The sequence below is a fragment of the Musa acuminata genome, chromosome BXJ3-5 (assembly GCF_036884655.1).
Source record: "Musa acuminata AAA Group cultivar baxijiao chromosome BXJ3-5, Cavendish_Baxijiao_AAA, whole genome shotgun sequence".
In the NCBI taxonomy this organism is placed as follows: domain Eukaryota; kingdom Viridiplantae; phylum Streptophyta; class Magnoliopsida; order Zingiberales; family Musaceae; genus Musa; species Musa acuminata.
Window position 1 is genome coordinate 26,787,657 of NC_088353.1, and position 20,337 is coordinate 26,807,993.

Below are 20,337 nucleotides of genomic sequence, written 5' to 3' on the forward strand. Positions count from 1 at the left end.
TGTGATTGTTGCTTGGGTTTTGGGCAAAAGATTTTGAGATTTGTACATTCATTATTTTTATAGTAGATTTTCCCTTACTTGCCTCGTGGTTTTTATCTTTCACGTTGGACGGGTTTTACACGAAATCTTGGTATCCTATTTGATTGTGATTTTCATTTAATTTCGTTATGTGTTACGATCGACTTATATTTATTTGTATATAAACTTTTTTTTAATTAATGTTGTTCAACACTTTCTACCTATATTTATAGAGAAAATTATAAAATCAAACTAGGTTAAAATTAAAATTGGCATAATTATGTTGAACATATATACGTGATCAACAAAAATTGATGCACATTACAAATATTAAGCCGTAAAGGAACATAATATAAAATTGATATAATTATATGACAGGTAGATATTATGTCTAATTGCAGATTTTATCTTCGGACGATATATGTTGCATCAAGTTAGTACTTCAATTACTTTTTTAATTGCATGTAAACGCATATAAATGTCGTATTTGAGACTAATCATAGCCTATATATCTAACCTTCGATCATTTAACTGTACATATAATAAGTAATTCTGCCGAGACTTTATCAAGTCATAATAAAAACCTAAAAAAAAATTTCTTCCATAATTACTTAAAATCCAAAAAATATAATGTGGGTCCCAACATCAAAATGATTCACAGTGTGGGCCCCAATTTGGTTCCTACTCAGCAATAGAGATAAGCCTTTGAATCCCTCCCTCACTCTCACACCTTCGAAGCCAAAACAGCAGCGAGAGGATGGCTTTAGCGACAGCGGCCATCACCGCCGCTCTCTCCTCCCTCTCCCTCCACCCTCCTCTTCACCGCGGCGGCCTCTGCCTCAAGCCCCTCTGTGCCACCCTGCTCCCTTCCTCCTCCTCCTTCCGCGCCCGAACCCTCCCCAAATTGGCCGCCACGGCCGACATCGACACCTCCTTCTTCGACAACGTCGACCCCAACGACGACATCCCCTTCGACCCCCCGGCCCCGCCGGAAGGCTACGTTGCCCCACCCTCCTTCGACGAGCTTCCCCCCGAGTCCGAGGAGGAGGTCGCCGCCGCCTACGAGGAGATCTACGGCGCCGCCTACAGCGGCGAGTCCGTGCTCGGGAACGACATCTACGTCATGGACGGAAAGGTCAAGAAATCCAGCGGCCTCCTCGGCCGGAAGAAGCGGGACAGGCCCAACGATGGGTTCGAGGAGCGGGTCGTCCAGGTGAGGAGGGTCACCAAGGTCGTCAAGGGCGGCAAGAAGCTTTCTTTTCGTGCCATCGTGGTGGTGGGGGACAAGAAGGGGCAGGTTGGCGTCGGGGTCGGGAAGGCCAAGGAGGTGGTCGACGCTATCGCCAAGTCCGCAGGGAACGCCCGTAGGAACATCGTGTCGGTGCCCATGACCAAATACTTGACCTTCCCTCACAGGTAATCCATCCGTTTCTCTGTCATTTTTCCTTCAAATGCAAAGTTGGGCTCTTGATTCATAAGTTTTTGTTAATGCTTGCTTCAAATCTCTTGTTGTTCTGCTTTCCCTATAAGATGTTTGTCTTTATGGTTGATTTATTGAGAGGAATCGGAGAAGTTATAAATAAGCTAAATCTTTAGTTTACCGTGATGAAATCATATTTTTTGCCAATGCCGAAATGTGCTTGATAATTTAGAGTGCAAGTTTCATGGATGCTGATGCTCAGGAATCACACTATTCCTGTGATGAAGAAGTGTTACAATACTCAATCTGACACATTTTTCAAAACCTAGAGGCCCAGCTCAATGTGGTAGAGGCAGATGATAAGCTGCTTTCTGTTGCATACTTCTGATCACTCCATTAAAATGAGTTTTGTATGCTTCAATTATGTATAGTGGTTTATGTGAAACAGATAATATGATATTGGAGTATTGATTTTTCTGTATCCGCCGTCTATTTTCTTTTTTATTTCCTCGTAATTGTTTTATTTACCAATTATAACATTTTCCCTTAGTGTGTTCCTATATTCTAAGCTACTAATCTAATTCTATGGTCCCATTCTAATTCACCTTTGTACTTTAGGGCACTTGAATTGTAAGATGCCTAATGTCACTGTTGGATGATGATCTAATCCTATAATGAAATTAGTTAAGACTAATGTTAATGAGATCTGATAAAGTTTTATGTTGGCTATTAATAGCTTAACATGACCCTCACTCTTTTGGGCTTGGAACTGACATTGAAAACACAAGAGCAAGTTATAAAGAAATGGAAACTGCTAAAGAATTTTTGTTTGCTCCAAACTAGGATTTTGATTCACCAACATAGATCTCAGACCATAAGAGACCTTTCCCTTTAAGCACCAACCTCTAGAGGTCTAGCAAATTACACCATAATTCAGTTGTATGTTTTATGTTGCAATACAAAATCCAGAAAATCCCTAGACTGCTTTTCCAATCAAGAAAGAAAAATAACATTCACTAAGCCAAGACTTAATGCAGAAGACTTTACAAAGTCAAGACCTAATAGCTAATATACCGCAGTTTAATCCTTCTCATCAATGAACTTGGAGGGCTCAGTGCTAGGTCTCAACATCTAATCTAGTGTTTTCCAAAGCACAAGGTGCCAAAACGCTCGAGGCGATAGGTGCTTTCCCAAGCGAAACGAGACGTTCCCAAATATTAAAATTAAAAAAATATATATTATGATTGATAAATATGATTATAAAATAAATATGGCTGGGGGTGAGTGTTGTTATTACTTATTAGTTAGTTTGGTTGAGCTAACTATGTGAAATTGGTTGAACTTGAACTCAATTTGATTGGACACATGCCTGAGTCTCCCAATGCGTGGGCTCAAGCATGCACCTGAGTGGTGCCTCCTTCAAATGCCTCGCTCGGCCCTGTTATGAAGTGCTCGGGCTTCGCCTCGCTGAGGGCCTTTTGAAAACACTGATCTAATCAGCACTTTATAATGATAATACTCGTCATAATTATCATTCTTATCTTATAGTGATTAGATCTCAATTTGAGATAGCAATGGGTCTAATTTCAATTGCAATAGGATTTTGCAACAATGTCGGGTGATTAAGTTGCATCTAGATAAAGCTCGAAGTGGACCTAATCTGACCAGATTTAAGCCAAAGTTGTCAGACTACTCTTAGAGAGAGATCTTGATTAAAGGAGAGTTCGTCCTTTAAGAGGAGGTCTAGCCATCCATCGTATGAGGGCTTCCTACCCAAGCCAGGAGAGAGATGAGGCAGCCACCCAACTCCTACTCCCAACACATGAGGGAGGACACATGTCTCTAACATTCGAAGACTATAGCTGACTAAGCCTAAAAAAGTCAGCGAGGAGGCTATCATGTACTTAGCTGTTTTTGCCTAAGTCGTGCGGCACCCTTGCGTGTCAGTCCACAAAGGTCAGTCTCTCCTAAATCTCCTACGGTCCCTTAGGACCTACAAAAGAGAAAACGGGTTAGAGAAAGAGTCTTACTCGAGATCCACAAGCAATCATTTCAGTAAACACTTCATAGCCAATGCAAATTACAAACATACTTCACAAGTCCTGAACGATCGCACAACAAAGGGTCCAAAATGATCCACTATAGACCGAAATCTCCACAAGTGCCCACATGACATAACCTTTGTTTGCAAGCCTAGGACGATCACTAAAATCAAAGAAAATGGGGCTGTTAAGCCTACTGGTAGCCTTTTACATACTATGTAAAGCATGAACAAAACTGAAAGACATGGACATACATGAGCATTACATCAAACACCCCGTTTACATTTTTGTCCGTGACATTATCCCCCACTTATTCCTTCGACGTCATCGTTGAAGCCTTTGCAGACGCTGCATCTCCTCGCCTTTGTTGAATCTTCAATCTTTTTCTCCAGTTGCGATGCGCCTCTTGGCTTCAACGACATTTCGCCGCTGTTGTTGAGTAGTCGAACTTTGATCTGCCATGTTGCTTCAACTCGCCCATGACTCTGACTCTGAATCTGGTGTGGGGTCGGCTGAGTTGTGTTGATCCTTGTTGTTTCCTGCGGATTTCTCAGATGAAGGAAAAGATCATCCTTAATATGCGTTAGTCTCTTAAATGCCACATGTCGCTTGAACTAGGTGGATGCTTGTTAAAGCTTTAACGAGCATCGCCTCGCAGACTTTAAAATTTTTGGTCCTTTGTAAAATTTGTCTATCGATTCTTCTTCCACTTAGTCGTCACTTCCAAGTAGGTTCACATCACTTCCGTTTTTTATTAGCATTTTGTTGGGAAATGAAGCGGATAATATACTTTCAGTGGCACTGATCACCATTGGTGAGGATTTGACAACTATCGTCTTCCACTAGGTTTCGTCGAACGGTCTTTGAATCTATGTAGAGCTCCTCTGCTGGATAGATAAAAGAATTAGGGTATTCGGTTTCGCCCATTCTCTTAAGAGTTAAGAAGGCAAATGTTACTTGACTTCGCCTGCCTCCTTGAGGGTTGTACTTCATGCATCGAGTTGGTTACTAACCTTCGCCCGCTCTTTGCTCACACTTCTGAAGCACTCGAAGTGTTTGCACTCATTGCGTTGAGTTAGCTACTGTGATTCACCTTCTCAATGCCATCGAACTTCTGGAATACAGAAAGTTTTTGCCCCAACTTGGAGTAAGTCTCTAATAGTTTTGGTCGCCTCTGAGATTGTACCGTCTTCTCCATCATCTTTGCAGCCCACTCCTTTGAGTCGCAAAGGTACAGCACCGTGTACTGCCTACTTCGTTCCTTGGTTGAGCACTCTTGTATCGACCCGAAGTCCTTCATTTTCGGCTATCTTGATGAGAAACTCATTGACACCACTCTTACGAAGTTCCTTGGCCTCTGTCATTCAGTCTTGTCTCAGTACTTAGAGTTTGCCTCTGCATTTTCCACCTCATCGGCCCCTTTCACGACCAAGCGCTCTCCCTTCATGAGAACAAGGGATCGATGACTTCATTGAAGTCCTGTCTTTGTGGTACCATGGCGTTGCCATGCCCATGGCCCTATTATCTATCGCCTCGCATCTGCGTCTCTTTCTTCGTGGTCGGTAGATCTACCTCTGTGGCACTATGACATTCCTCCAAGTCCACCTCCATTCTAACCGATACTTAGTTTTTTTGGGTAGCTAAGTCTCTCTGGACTCATCGTCGCTTCCTCGCCCCTTTCGACCCCCTGCTTCAACACCTTTGTATTCTCAGAACAATTCCCCATGGTTGATGGAAAGGCAGACTGCGACTCCTATGTAGGGCATTTACTATCATGTTGTAGGGTTTGCACCGATTCTGTTCTCCTTAGCTTCCTTGGTAGCAACGTTCGCTTACTCGACCTTGTCCTCTGACTTGCCGAGCTCCCTTAAGCGAATATGAGCTCTGGAGCACTCCAACTCTCCAGCAGCTCCGATCATACCTCTGCATGATCAAGTCCCTCCCATGGGACTCACTAGTTTTTGGGTAGCTACGTCCCTCTGGACTCGTTGTTGTTTCCTCGCCTCTTTCGACCCTCTGTTTCAACACTTTTATGTTCTCCGAGCAGTTCCTCTTGGTCGATGGAAAGACAGACTACAACTCCCATGCATGGACTTCGCCATCATGTTGCAGGGTTTGTACCGATTTTGTTCTCCTTAGCTTCCTTGGTAGCAACGTTCGGTTGCATGGCTGGTTTTCTTCTGACTTCGCCATCATGTTGCAAGGTTTGTTCGATTATCAAGTTCCCCCATGGGACTCACTAGTGTTTAGATAGCTAAGTCCCTCTGGACTCGTCGTCGCTTCCTCGCCCTTTTAGACCTCCTACTTCAAAACCTCTGTGTTCTCCGAGCAGTTCCCCTTGATCGTTGGAAAGACATACTGCAACTCCCATGCATTGCCTCCGTCATTATATTGTAGGGTTTGCACCGATTCTGTTCTCCTTAGCTTTCTTGGTAGCAACGTTCACTTACTCGACCTTGTCCTCTGACTTGCAGGGCTCCCTTAAGCGAATACGAGCTCTGGAACAGTCCAACTCTCCAACCGCTCCGATCATACCTCTACATGATCAAGTCCCTCCCATGAGACTCACTAGTTTTTGGATAGCTAAGTCCCTCTGGACTCGTCGTTGTTTCCTCGCTCCTTTCGACCCTCTGCTTCAACACTTTTGTGTTCTCCGAGCAGTTCCTCTTGGTCGATGGAAAGACAGACTGCAACTCCCATGCATGGCCTTCGCCATCATGTTGCAGGGTTTGTACCGATTCTGTTCTCCTTAGCTTCCTTGGTAGCAACGTTCGGTTACTTGGCCTTGTCCTTTGACTTATCGGACTCCCTTAAGTGAATATGAGCTCTAGAGTAGTTCAACTCTCCAGTTGCTCTGATCATACCTCTGTATGATCAAGCCCCCCCATAGGACTCACTGGTTTTTGGGTATCTAAGTCCCTCTGAACTTGTCGTCGCTTCCTCGTCCCTTTCGACCTCCTACTTCAACACCTCTATGTTCTTCGAGCAGTTACCCTCGATCGATGGAAAGATAGACCGCAACTCCCATGCATGGCCTTCACTATCATGTTGTAGGGTCTGCACCGATTATGTTATCCTTAGCTTTCTTGGTAGCAACGTTCACTTACTCGACCTTGTCCTCTTACTTGTCGGGCTCTCTTAAGCGAATGCGAGCTCTGGAGCAGTCCAACTCTCCAACCGCTCCGATCATACCTCTGCATGATCAAGTCCCTCCCATAGGACTCACTAGTTTTTGGGTAGCTAAGTCCCTCTGGACTCGACGTTGTTTTCTCGCCCCTTTTGACCCCTTGCTTCAACACTTTTGTGTTCTCCGAGCAGTTCCTCTTAGTCGATGGAAAGACAGACTGCAACTCCTATACATGGCCTTCACCATCATGTTGCAGGGTTTGTACCGATTCTGTTCTCCTTAGCTTCCTTAGTAGCAACGTTCGGCTACTTGGTCTTGTCCTTTGACTTGCCAGGCTCCCTTAAGCGAATATGAGCTCTAGAGCAGTTCAACTCTCCAACCGCTTTGATCATACCTCTGTATGATCAAGCCCCCCCATAGGACTCACTGGTTTTTGGGTATCTAAGTCCCTTTGAACTTGTCGTCACTTCCTCGCCCCTTTCGACCTCCTGCTTCAACACTTCTGTGTTCTTCGAGCAGTTACCCTTGATCGATGAAAAGATAGACTGCAACTCCTATGCATGGCCTCCGCTATCATATTGTAGGGTTTGCACCGATTCTATTCTCCTTAGCTTCCTTGGTAGCAATATTCGCTTACTCAACATTGTCCTCTAACTTACCGGGCTCCCTTAAGTGAATATGAGCTCTGGAGTAGTCCAACTCTCTAGCCGCTCCGATCATACCTCTGCATGATCAAGTCCCCCCATGGGACTCACTGGTTTTTGGGTAGCTAAGTCCCTCTGGACTTGTCGTTGTTTTCTCGCCCCTTTCGACCCCTTACTTCAACACCTTTGTGTTCTCCGTGCAGTTCCCCTTGGTCGATGGAAAGACAGACTACAACTCCCATACATGGCCTCTACCATCGTGTTTGTTGGGTTTGAACCGATTCTGTTATCCTTAGCTTTCTTGGTAGCAACGTTCGCTTACTCGGCCTTGTCCTCTAACTTGTCGGGCTCCCTTAAGCGAATATGAGCTCTAGAATAGTCCAACTCTCCAACCGCTCTTATCATACTTTTGTATGATTAAGTCCCCCTATGGGACTCACTGGTTCTTGCATTCGAAATTCTCCCTCGGTGGTACACAACCCCTATATGCTGATGACTAAGGCTTTTATCCGATGCAAAATTCGATGCACGCACAGAAGATCCGCCTCTTCGATACCATGACATTCACTCTTTGAATCCATAGCCTTTCTTGCCGTCGTGTTGTTCACCGAAGTCGAGCTCCCAATAGCTCCAGATCATACCTCCGTATGATATAGTCCCTCGCGGGACTAGTTTCTTGTGTATCGCAATGCCATGAGCTATTCCATTATGATCGCTGCACCATGTCGACAACTGTTGACATTTTCATTGCATTCTGATCATTGTGAAATGAATTCGGATATCGATCCCTCCATGTATGACCTTTGCCAACACATCATAGGGCCTCTTCCATCTTCGATTGTGTTCGCTCCACTGGCAATCGACCTTCATCCACCCGCTCTCGGGTCACACCCAAACGAAGCACAGCTCTAGGATAGTCCATTGCCTGGTAGCTCCTGAAGTCCACCGACTTCGCTGAAATTGGTGCACCATTATTTGGATCCTAGGCCTTTAGCCCCACCAGCATAATCTCCACTGCACACCGCTTCCTTCATGAAAACTTGAATAGCAGCACTATGACATATTCTTCAAGAGTACATACCTCCGTGTCCTCTTACCCCGTGCCAAGGCCTTTTGAACCCAACTTCACCTCCGTAAGTTGAGTCGTCTTAGTTCCTCCGTTAAATGCTTCTCCAAGATAAGGTGCATGTGCTTTGAAGCTTCCTTCGTCTTTGGCACCATGCAGGATGAGTTCGCTCCATCAAAATGAGGGATCCATAGAACAATATGATCCTGCTCTTGCCTCTACAAGAGTTTATGTCCTGGATCTCTGTCTAAGTAAAACTTCATGCCTCCGCTCTATGTTTCATCTTTTGTGCCAACTCCCTTTATGTGGCTTGGGTCCTTTACCAAGTTACACCCAAGTTGCTCCGCTCCTCGATTTGCATTAAGTTGATAGTGGCCCTCGTGCCCACCATTCCATGGGTCAACCTTTCGTTGAGTCCGATTTATATATCGGCTCCAAGAGTGCCTTCATTTATGTCGTTTTGGGTCGCTTCCCCACTTGATCTCGTAATGCCTCCCCCAATGCATTATCTCAAGCGAGATCATGCGACGACTCCTCGCCGTAATGTCACGGACTTAGTTGTTTTTGCCTAAGTCGTGTGGCACCCTTGCGTGTCCGTCCGTAAAGGTCAGCCTCCCCGAAACCTCCCATGGTCCCTTAGGACCTACAAAAGAGAAAACGGGTTAGAGAAAGCGCCTCACTCGGGATCCACAAGCAAACATTTTCGAAAACACTTCATAATCAATGCAAATTACAAACACACTTTACAAGCTCTGAATGGTTGCACAATAAAGGGTCAAAATGGTTAACTACAGACCGAATATATCAACAAGTGTTCACATGACACAACTTTTATTTACAAGCCTAAGAAGGCCACCAAATCCAACTAAAATGGGGCTGTTAAGCCTTCGACCGTCCCTCTACATGCTGTGCAAAGCATGAACAAACCAAAAGACATGGACATACATAAGCATTACATCAAACATCCTGTTTAGAATTTTGTCTTTGACATTCTCCCCCACTTATTCCTTCGACGTCCTCGTCGAAGCCTTTGTCGACACTGCAACTCCTCGCCTTTGTTGAGTCTTCAATCTTCTTCTTCAATCTTCTGCTTCAATTGGAATGCGTCTCTTGGCTCCTAGCTGCTCTCTACTACTGTTGTTAAGTAGTCGAACTTTTGATCCCTGTTAGTTTCTACGGGTCCATCAGATGAAGGAAAAGACAATCCTTACTATGCGTCGGTCTCTCAAATGCCTCATGCTGCTTGAACTGGGTGGATGCTTGTTGGAGCTTTAACGAGCATCGCCTCGCAAACTTCTGAAGTTTTGGGTCCTTGCTCCACAAAATTTGCCCATCGACTCTTCTTTCATTTAGTTGTCACTTTCAAGTAGATTCGCATCACTTCCGCTTTCGATTGACATTTTATTAGGAAATGAAGCGGATAATCTACTCTCAGTAGCACTGATCACCATTGGTCAGGATTTGACAACTATTGTCTTCCATTATCTTCGAAGGGTCTTTGAACTTGTGCAGAGCTTCTCTGCTGGATAGATAAGAGAATTGGGGTACTCAGTTTCGCCCATTCTCTTAAGAGTTGAGAAGACAATGGTTACTTAACTTCGCCCCCTCCTCAAGGGTTGTACTCCATGCATCGAGCTGGTTACTGACCTTCGCCTGCTCTTTGCTTACATTTCTGAAGCACTCAAAGTGTTTGCACTCCTTGCATCGAGTTAGCTATTGTGATTCACCTTCTCAATGCCATCGAACTTCTGGAATGCAGGAAGTTTTCACCCCAACTTGGAGTAAGTCTCTAATAGTTTTGGTCGCCTCTGAGATTGTACCGTCTTCTCCATCAACCCTGTCGCCTACTCCACTAAGTAGCAAAGGTATAGCACCGCGTACTGCCTGCTTCGTTCCTTGGTCGTGCACTCTTGCACGACCCGAAGTCCTACACTTTCGGCTATCTTGATGAGAAGCTCGTTAACACCGGTCTCACGAAGTTCCTTGGTCTTTGCCCTTCAACCTTGTCTCGGTACTTGGAGTTTGCCTTTGCATGCTCCACCTCCTCGGTCTCTTTCACGACCAAGCACTCTCCCTCCATGAGAGTAAGGGATCAATGACTTTCACAGAAGTCCCACCTCTATGGTACCATGGTGCTGCCATGCCCATGGCTCTATTATTCGTCGCCTCGCATCTGCATCCCTTTTCTTCACAATCAGTAGATGTCGTTATGGCACTCCTCCGAGTTCACCTCCATTCTAACTGATGCTTGATTTTGGATAGCTAAGTCCCTCTGGACTCGTTGTCGCTTCCTCGCCCCTTTTGACCTCCTGTTTCAACACCTCTATGTTCTTCAAGTAGCTCCCTTTGGTCAATGGAAAGGCAGACTGCGACTCCTATGTAGGGCCTTTACCATCATGTTGTAGGGTTTGCACCGATTATGTTCTCCTTAGCTTCCTTGGTAGCAACGTTCGCTTACTCGACCTTGTCCTCCGACTTGCCGTGCTCCCTTAAGCGAATATGAACTCTGGAGCAGTCCAACTCTCCAGCTGCTTCGATATGCCTCTGCATGATCAAGTCCCTCCCATGGGACTCACTGGTACTTGCATTCGAATATTCCCTCGATGGTACACAACCCCCATATTCTGATGTGCAAGGCTTCTATCCGATGCAAAATTCGATGCACGCACGGAAAACCCGCCTCTGCGATACCATGACCTTCACTCCTTGAATCCATAGCCCTTCATGCCGTCGTGTTGTTTCACCGAAGTGGAGCTCCTAGTAGCTCTCGATCATACCTCCGTATGACATAGTCCCTCACGGGGCTACAATTTGTGTGTATCGAATTGCCACGAACTATTCCACCACGATCCGCTGCACCATGTCGCCTCCTGGTGACATCTCTATTGCATTCTGATCATTGTGGGATGAACTCGGATTGCGATCCCTTCATATGTGACCTCTGCCAACATATCGTAGGGCCTCTTCCACTTTTGATTGTGTTCGCTCCTTTGGTAATCGACCTTCATCCACCCGCTCTTAGGTCACACTTAGATGAAGCACCGCTTTAGGACAGTCCGTCGCTTAGTAGCTCCCGAAGTCCACCGACTTCGTTGAAAATGGTGCACCATTGTTTGGATCCTGGGCCTCTGCACCTACCAACACAATCTCCGCTGCGCACCGCTTCCTTTATGGCAACTTGAATGGCAACACTATGGCATATTCTTCAAGAGTACTTGCCATCGCGTCCTCTTGCCCCATGCCAAGGCCTTCTGAACTTAACTTTGCCTCCGTAAGTTGAGTCGTCTTAGTTCCTTCATCAAATGCTTCTCCGAGATAAGGTGCATGTGCCTAGAAGCTCCCTCAGTCTTTGGCACCATGCAAGATAAGTCTGCTCCATCAGAGTGAAAGACCCATGAAACGACATGATCCCGCTCTTGCCTTTGCAAGAGTTCATGTCCTTGACCTCTGTCCAAGGAAAGCTCTGTGCCTTCGCTCTATGTTCCATCTTTTATGCTGGCTCCCTTCATGCTGCTTGGGTACTTCGCCAAGTTACACCCAAGGTGCTCCGCTCCTCGTTTTACATTAAGTTGATGGTGGCCCTCGCACCCACCATTCTACGGGTCAGCCCTCCATTGAGTCCGATCTCTATATCGACTCCAAGTGTGCCTTCATTTGTGTTGTTTTGGGTCGCTCCCCCACTTGATCTCGCATGCATCCACCAATGTATTCTCTCAAGCGAGATCATGCGATGACTCCTCGCCGCTCACTCGGTCCATTGAGCTTCGTGGAGTTGTTGTTTTTGAGGTACTCCTCCTCAACATGTACGGTCTGTTGCACATGATTCTCCTTCTAGAAAGCCGAGACTTATCCCTCCTGGCTATCTATCCCATTAGAGCAACATCTCTTTTCGTTTCCTTCTCTCTAAAAGTTTCAGAGACCACCATCCCCTTGGACTACTCCGATTTGCTGAACAAACTGTACATTGTTTTGCCTCCTACAAACGCACTTGCTAGATTGTGACTCCACGTCGATACAGTCCCCGTTGCACCACTCAAGGCCTAGCAATGTGCTAAACTCGCTGCACACTTTAGCCTCCTACGGATATATCGTTCGCATGTCGAAGAGAAAGTTTCAATGCTCTATGGGATTGAGTTTCGGTCGCCTTGGGATGGCCACGAACATTCCATCGTCTGCATATAAGCCCTTGTATGAGTACCAAATTTTTCGAGTTAGCAATTCCCCTCACCTTTGTGAGCTTTGCACAACTCTTTCGGTCGCTGAGCAACCCATTCCATATTGTATTGTCTCATCCTTTACCAAGCGCCTCGCTTGCCTTGAGCACCATCAAGTATTTTTGTCAAGTCGAGCCGTAGCTCGAACTCAGCCATCCCAACCTTTGTGCGCTACGCATTCTTCCAAGCTTACTTGTTCTCGTGGTGCCTCTTGCGCGAAGGGTTGGTCATTCCTCTGAGTGCCAATCTCAGATGTCCGCTCCTTTGAGCGACTCATTTTCCCTACATCTCCATGCTCGTTTTCCCCCAAACGGTCGCGTGTGCTGGCTGCACTCAACGCAGCCTCGCTAGGTCCCCCACGTTTGCATGCCAAGTGTTTTTATGAGTGTTTTTCCCGCTCTAATACCATCTGTCACGGACTTAGTTGATTTTGCCTAAGTCGTGCGGTACCCTTGCATGTCCGTCCGCAAAGGTCAACCTCCTCGAAACCTCCTATGGTCCCTTAGGACCTACAAAAGAGAAAACGAGTTAGAGAAAGCGCGTTACTCGGGATCCACAAGCAAACATTTTCGAAAACACTTCATAATCAATGCAAATTACAAACACACTTTACAAGCTCTGAATGGTTGCACAACAAAGGGTCAAAATGGTCCACTACAGACCGAATATCTCTCACAAGTGTCCATATTACACAACCTTTATTTACAAGCCAAGAAGGCCACCCAACTAAAATGGGGCTGTTAAGCCTTCGACCGTCCCTCTACATGCTGTGCAAAGCATGAACAAACCAAAAGACACGGACATACATAAGCATTACATCAAACATCTTGTTTAGAATTTTGTCCGTGACAGCTCGCTCGGTTCGTTGAGCTTTGTTGAGTTGTTGTTTTGAGGTACTTCTCAATATATGCGGTCTGTTACAGATGATTCTCCATCTGGAGAACCATGACTAATCCCTCCAAGGTATCTATCACGTTAGAGCAACTTTTCTCTTCGCATCCTTCCCTTTGAAAGTTTCGGAGACCACCATCCCCTTGGACTACTCCACCTTCCTGAACAAACTATGCATTGTTCTGCCCTCGCAAACGCACTTGCTAGATTGTGACTCCACGTTAATATAACCCCCGCTGCACCCCTCAAGGCCTAGCAACATGCTGAACTCGCTACACACTTCAGCCTTCTACGGACATATCCTTCTCATGTTGAAGAAAAAGTTTTAATGCTTTATGGCACCGAGTTTCGGTCACCTTGGGATAGCGACGAACATATCATCGTCCGCATAAAGCCCTTCCATGAGTATCGAATTTTTCGAGTTACCAATTCCCCTCACCTCTGTGAGCTTTGCACAATTCTTTTGGTCGCTAAACAATCTATTCCATCTTGCATGGTCTCATCCTTTACCAAGCGCCTCGCTTGCCTTGAGCACCATCAAGTATGGTTTTCAACATTGAGCCGTAGCTCGAACTCAGCTATCCCAACCTTTGTGCGCTACGCATTCTTCCAAGCTTGCTTGTCCTCGTGGTGCCTTTTGCGCGAAGGGTTGGCCATTCCTTTGAATGTCAATCTCAGATGCCTGCTCCTTTGAGCGACTCCTTTTCCCTACATCTCTATGCCCGTTTTCCCCCAAACGGTCACGCATGCTGGCTGCCCTCAACGCAGCCCCACTAGGTCCCCCACGTTTGCATGCCAAGTGTTTCTATGAGTGCTTGTCCCGCTTTGATACCGTATATCACGCACTTTGTTGTTTTTGCCTAAGTCGTGCGGCACCCTTGCGTGTCCGTCCGCAAATGTCAGCCTCCCCGAAACCTCCAATGGTCTCTTAGGACCTACAAAAGAGAAAACGGGTTGGAGAAAGCGTCTCACTCGGGATCCACAAGTAATCATTTCAGTAAACACTTTATAGCCAATGCAAATTACAAACAGACTTCATAAGCTCTGAACGGTCGCACAACAAAGGGTTCAAAATGATGGTCCACTACAGACCGAAATCCCCACAAGTACCCACATGACACAATCTTTGTTTGCAAGCCTAGGACGACTACCAAAACCAAAGAAAATGGGGTTACTAAGCCTACTATTAGCCCTTTACGTGTTGTGTACAGCATGAACAAAACCGAAAGACACGGACATACATGAGCATTACATCAAACACCCCGTTTACAGTTTTGTCCGTGACAAGGCGTTGGTCGGAGGATAACCGACTATTAGTCCCACACCCCTTGGAACATGAGAGAGGCAGAAAGTCCATAAATGAAGACTATTATAAGCTTATAAGATACTATGACTTGATCACAGCTTGACTTATCAATGCTGTCCACTCTATAAGTCCTTATCAATACTACCCTCTCTTCTATTCCCTTGTTTCTTTTCTCTGTCCTTATGAAAGAAAGAAGACCTTCAGTAGGTGGCATGAGGTCTTATCATTAACTGTGTTGCCATCATGGACATGAATGATCTTTGTCTTCTTTGTTGGATATTCTAAGCTACTAATCTAATTCTGTGGTCCCATTCTAATTCACCTTTGTACTTTGGGGCAGTTGAATTGTAAGATGCCTAGTGTCACTGTTGGATGATGATGTAATCCTATAATGAAATTAGTTAAGACTAATGCTAATGAGATCCAATAAAGTTTTATGTTGGCTATTAATAGCTTAACATGACCCTCATACTCTTTGGGGCTTGGAACTGACATTGAAAACACTAGCAAGTTATAAAGAAATGGAAACTGCTAAAGAATTTTTGTTTTCTCCAAACTAGGATTTTCATTCACCAACATAGATCTCAGACCATAAAAGACCTTTCCCTTTAAGCACCAACCTCTAGAGGTCTAGCAAATTACACGATAATTCAGTTGTATGTTGTATGTTGCAATACAAAATCCAGAAAATCCCTAGACTGCTTTTCCAATCAAGAAAGAAAAAGAACATTAGCTAAGCCAAGACTTAATGCAGAAGACTTTACAAAGTCAAGACCTAATAGCTAATATACCACAGTTTAATCCTTCTCATCAATGAACTTGGAGGGCTCAGTGCTAGGTCTCAACATCTAATCTAGTGTTTTCAAAACCACAAGGTGCCAAGGTGCCAAAACACTCGAGGCGCTAGGCGCTCACCCGAGCGAAACGAGATATTCCAAAATATTAAAATTTTAAAAAATATTATGATTGATAAATATGATCATAAAAATAAAAATAACATATCAAACTGCAATCATATAAAGTACCAAGTTACATTGCAGGAAATAAAAGCAGATATCAAAGTTGTGATGTTCTTACCTAACAGTATATTATGTTCTAACCCCTAACAGTGTACTTACCTCAAGCTGATGTTGGAAATTTAACAAAGTGCAGGAAATACAAATAGGAAATAGGAGATCATTAAAGGTGTAGGAAAGAGATCATTTAACAAAGCTGTTGTTACCTACAAACTGAGAAAGAAGAGATGGAGAAGTAACTGGCAGAGGAAGGTGGTGGTTAGGGCGGAGGATAGTGGCAATCGACGGAGGAAGGTGGTGGTTAGGGTGGAGGATAGTGGTAAGGCAAAACGAAGCTGGTCAATGATGTAAGCTCACATGTCGGAGAAACAAAGATTCAAAGATGGCATAATGTGGGGGATGCTTGTGGTTCAACAACCTAGGGCGGAGGAGGCTCGCAGCCTAGTGGCGTAGAGTAGAGGAAGCTCTAGCGGCATAGGGCAAAGGAAGCTCGCAATCTGGTGGTGAAGGGTAGAGGCATCTCACGGTAGGCTTTTTGATTCCTTACATTTGGTCGGGAGGGAGGGCTAGGGGTGAGTGCTGTGATTTGTTGGTTTGGTTGAGCCAACTATGTGAAATTGGTTGAACCTGAACTCAATTTGATCAGACACACACCTGAGTCACCCAACGCTTGGGCTCAGGCACGTGCCTGAGTGGTGCCTCCTTCAAATGCCTCGCCCGGCCCTGTTACGAGGCGCTCGAGCTTCGCCTCGCTGTGCCTTTCGAAAACACTGATCTAATCAGCACTTTATAATGATAATACTCGTCTTAATTATTATTCTTATCTTATAATGATCAGATCTGAATTTGAGGCAGCAATTGGTCCAATTTCAATTGCAGTAGGATTTTGCAACAACATCCTTTCTAGTTGGGTGATTAAGTTGCATCTAGATTAAGCTTGAAGTTGACCTAATCAGACCAGATTTAAGCCAAAGTTGCCAGACTACTCTCAGAGAGAGATTCTGATCAAAGGAGCGTTCGTCCTTTGAGAGGAGGTCTAGCCAACCATCCTACAAGGGCTTCCTACCCAAACCAGGAGAGAGATGGCACGGCCACCCTGCCCCTACTCCCAAAACAGGAGGGAAGACTCATGTCTCTTGCCTTGGAAGACTAGCTAACCAAGCCTAATAAAAGTCAGCCAGGAGGATAAGCGACTATTTGTCCCACACCCCTTAGGAACATGAGAGAGGTAGAAAGTCCATAAATGATGACCGTTATATGCTTATAAGATATTACGACTTGATCACAGCTTGAGTTATCAATGCTGTCCACTCTATAGTATATTGTTTTTGTGGTAAGTGAATGCCTGCTTGCTTTTTTAAATAATTTCAGTATCCGATTATCTGGTACGTAAACATTTGAGTACACGAAACAGTTGATTTTCTCTTGCATTGAACCCATCGATGAAACTAGTGAACTGACAGTCTTGCTTCTAGCATGAGATTCGAGAGTTATTTCTTTGAAAGGCGCAGAATATTGTAACCTGAAGAGTCATCAAGCTAGTATATTCTGCCAGAAGTTAGATGGGATTAACTGTAACCATACACTTTACTGCTTACTATGATATCTTGGTTCATATGCCTTGTCTTTTGGCCAATAATCCAGTAGCCATAGATCTGATTACTATCTCTTTCCAATCCTCTATAGATGTGATGGAGATTATGGAGCAGCAAAAGTCATGCTGAGACCTGCTTCACCTGGTACTGGTGTCATTGCTGGTGGAGCTGTCAGGATTGTGTTGGAGATGGCTGGTGTAGAGAATGCTCTGGGGAAGCAACTAGGGAGTAAAAATGCCCTTAACAATGCAAGAGCAACTGTTGCCGCTGTCCAGAGGATGAGGCAGTTCCGAGATGTCGCTCGTGAGCGTGGAATCCCAATGGAAGAATTGTGGCAGTGAACCAAACCCAAAGGCTGTTTCTGCTAAATCTGTTTGACAGTTCTGTTGACTCTTTTCATTTGGAAAAAAATTGCAAAATTTACCCTTATCTACGATTTCCATATGTTTGCACCCCCAACTTATATCAATCATCTCCGACAGGATCCTTATTTTTCACTGCAGGATATTTGTGTTTTTTTTTTTTTGAAAGATAAATGAGAAAGACAGGATATAAGTCCAATACCTTGCGATGTACCGCAGGATACTTGTGTTGGTTATGGTGTATGCAGAAGCAAATCAGCCAATATTCTCAAAAGCCTTCATTTCTGGTTAGATCAGTTTGGGGCATTTTGTCGGTAGCATTATATGAATGTTGATCTTTGTGGTAGACACATGGAAAGGAAATTAATACTGCAAATTACTAAGCTGCATAAGCCTCGATGATTGTGCCGATGATGTACTGTTTAAATTCAGCACAATTGAAAAAATAGATGATAAATATGAATAGCATTTTTGGTAAGTGGTGCATTGCTGTATGTCGACCCAAGTAAGTAGTTGAGACATTATAGCTTGTTTTTAATTCTAATATATATATATATATATATATATATATATATATATATATATATATATATATATATATATATATCTTGGTGTTTTATTTGATTATGGTGTTGTATTTGATTATGGTTCCATTTAATTCTGCTATCTGTTATGGTCTGCTAGTATTTTTTATATACAAAAGCTCATTTATCTTTATATCCCATTAACTGATATCGTAGGGTTGTGGTGATTTAATTTTTATATTTGAATATGGAGTTCAGTAATGTTTCTCGCATGATTAGTTTAAATGGAAACAGGATAATATGGAAATCAAGAATGAAAGATCTCTTATATTGCAAAGATTTATATAAATCTTTGCAAGGAGATAGTGCAAAACCCACAACTATGACAAATGATGGTAGAAGAGGTTAGATCGAAAAACAGTTAGGTTTATTCGACAGTGGCTTGATGATAGTGTCTTTCACTATGTTTCTACTGAAAGATCTACATATTCTCTTTGGAAAAAATTGGAAGGTTTTTATGAAAGAAAAACAACATGTAACAAAGCTTTTTTTATTAGAAAACATGTGAACCTAAAATATAGATATGGTGCTTCTATTGCTGAGTATTTGAATGAAATGTAGAGTATTACTAACTAGTTATCTTCTATAAAAATGTCTCTTGATGAGTTGCAGACATTGTTACTTTTTAGTTCATTACCAGAAAGTTGGGAGACACTAATGGTTTCCCTCAGTAATTTTGCGTCAAATGGTGTTGTACTATGAGTCAAGTAACAAGTGTTGGGTTGTCTTGGGGGCGACATCACATGCGCAGCGGAAGAACAAGAAAACAAAATCCCCGATTCCCAAAGAGATGTTCGTCATCGTGCGAAGATTGGTGCGCAAAATCCGCGAAACTTAAAACTGCGTATAGGGTAGATTGTGTTACCTAGGGAGATCATATATCCCTGTTTCCTCGCAGATCTTTAGGAGAGGGTGAAGGAGGTCAAGCGTCCTCCTCTCTAGCGGTGATACACACAATAGGACTACGACGACGCTCCTCAAAACTTCAGGCTACTCTGAGATGGAGAGGGGGAGGAGAATAGGAGAGGCAAGCAAAGGCTTTGACCTATGAGGCTCTGAATCCCTCCTATTTATAGAGGCCCCCTGTCAAACCCTAATGGGTCCTCCCCTCTTGGGTATTGGATCTGCATCCAATAAAATAATGGCTCCGTCGGATATCTCATATCCGAACCTCTACTCATCGCAATGCCTACCATATGTGTGTGACCCTCTAGGCCCAATATCGAGCTGGCCGTGAGTCATACCTGTCAGAACTCCTTTTAACTCAATGAATTATTATCTCTGTAATAATTCACTTGACTCATCGACTACGGACGTACTAGGCTACTACGCCGTAGTCCCCAAACGATACAGGGGAATCCAATCCATTGGACCTATCTGTCCTCAATTACCATGTACTTATAGTCCCTTATCCATCTAATATCCCTGAGACCGTATATCGAGCATTGTGCTGTTAGACTCATACGGTTTCTACTCGAGTCTCGCTCTAATGGATTCTCTCGAAGAACTCTTTCTCTCTCAACCCGAATGATCCTGACTAGGGATTTTTCTGAGCAAGAACACATGGGATATTCCTCGTATACCATGCCCTCAGGTCACCGGTAACATCTCTATGTCGTAAGCAAGATAGCGAATCACGATATAGGTGAGTCTCGAGGGACTCGACCAACTAAACCTACACTAGGAATCGGTTCCTACTTATAACGATGGAAGGCCACATGGGTCAATCTAATTGCCTCACGTTTACCGACTTAATATTATCGAGAGATGGTTCTATGATTTGGTCTCCTAATATGACATGTCACACATATACATATTTAATATATATCTACATCGCATGCAAATATATATACATATCTAGTATATGTATAAGCAATCACACCAGATGATAATGAACCACAACCTAATATGATTAGGCCCGAGCCAATAGGTCTAATTACTTACATCAAGATCTATGTGTGCAACGGTGCATCTTCATGCCCTGTGATCGTCCATCTCGTCCTCGTCGGTTCTGTCGATATCTTGATGCATCTTCATGCATCACGATCGTCC

At 44.1% G+C, this 20,337-nt stretch overlaps 1 protein-coding gene across 1 annotated transcript; it reads left to right on the plus strand.

Annotated features, from left to right (window-relative positions):
• The first annotated feature begins 736 nt into the window (after positions 1-736).
• Positions 737-17,768, plus strand: LOC103985246 (small ribosomal subunit protein uS5c). The gene is made up of 2 exons (XM_009402892.3): positions 737-1,434; positions 17,431-17,768. Exons 1-2 carry the CDS (start codon positions 776-778, stop codon positions 17,678-17,680), a joined length of 909 nt encoding a protein of 302 aa, XP_009401167.2. The 5' UTR covers positions 737-775; the 3' UTR covers positions 17,681-17,768.
• Positions 17,769-20,337: the final 2,569 nt, after the last annotated feature.

Bases quoted from the DNA above. Each gene is read 5' to 3' on its own strand.
- LOC103985246 (XM_009402892.3), top strand. From the start codon at position 776: ATGGCTTTAGCGACAGCGGCCATCACCGCCGCTCTCTCCTCCCTCTCC. The intron at 1,435-17,430 runs GTAATCCATCCG...AATCCTCTATAG, and splicing joins TACTTGACCTTCCCTCACAG to ATGTGATGGAGATTATGGAG.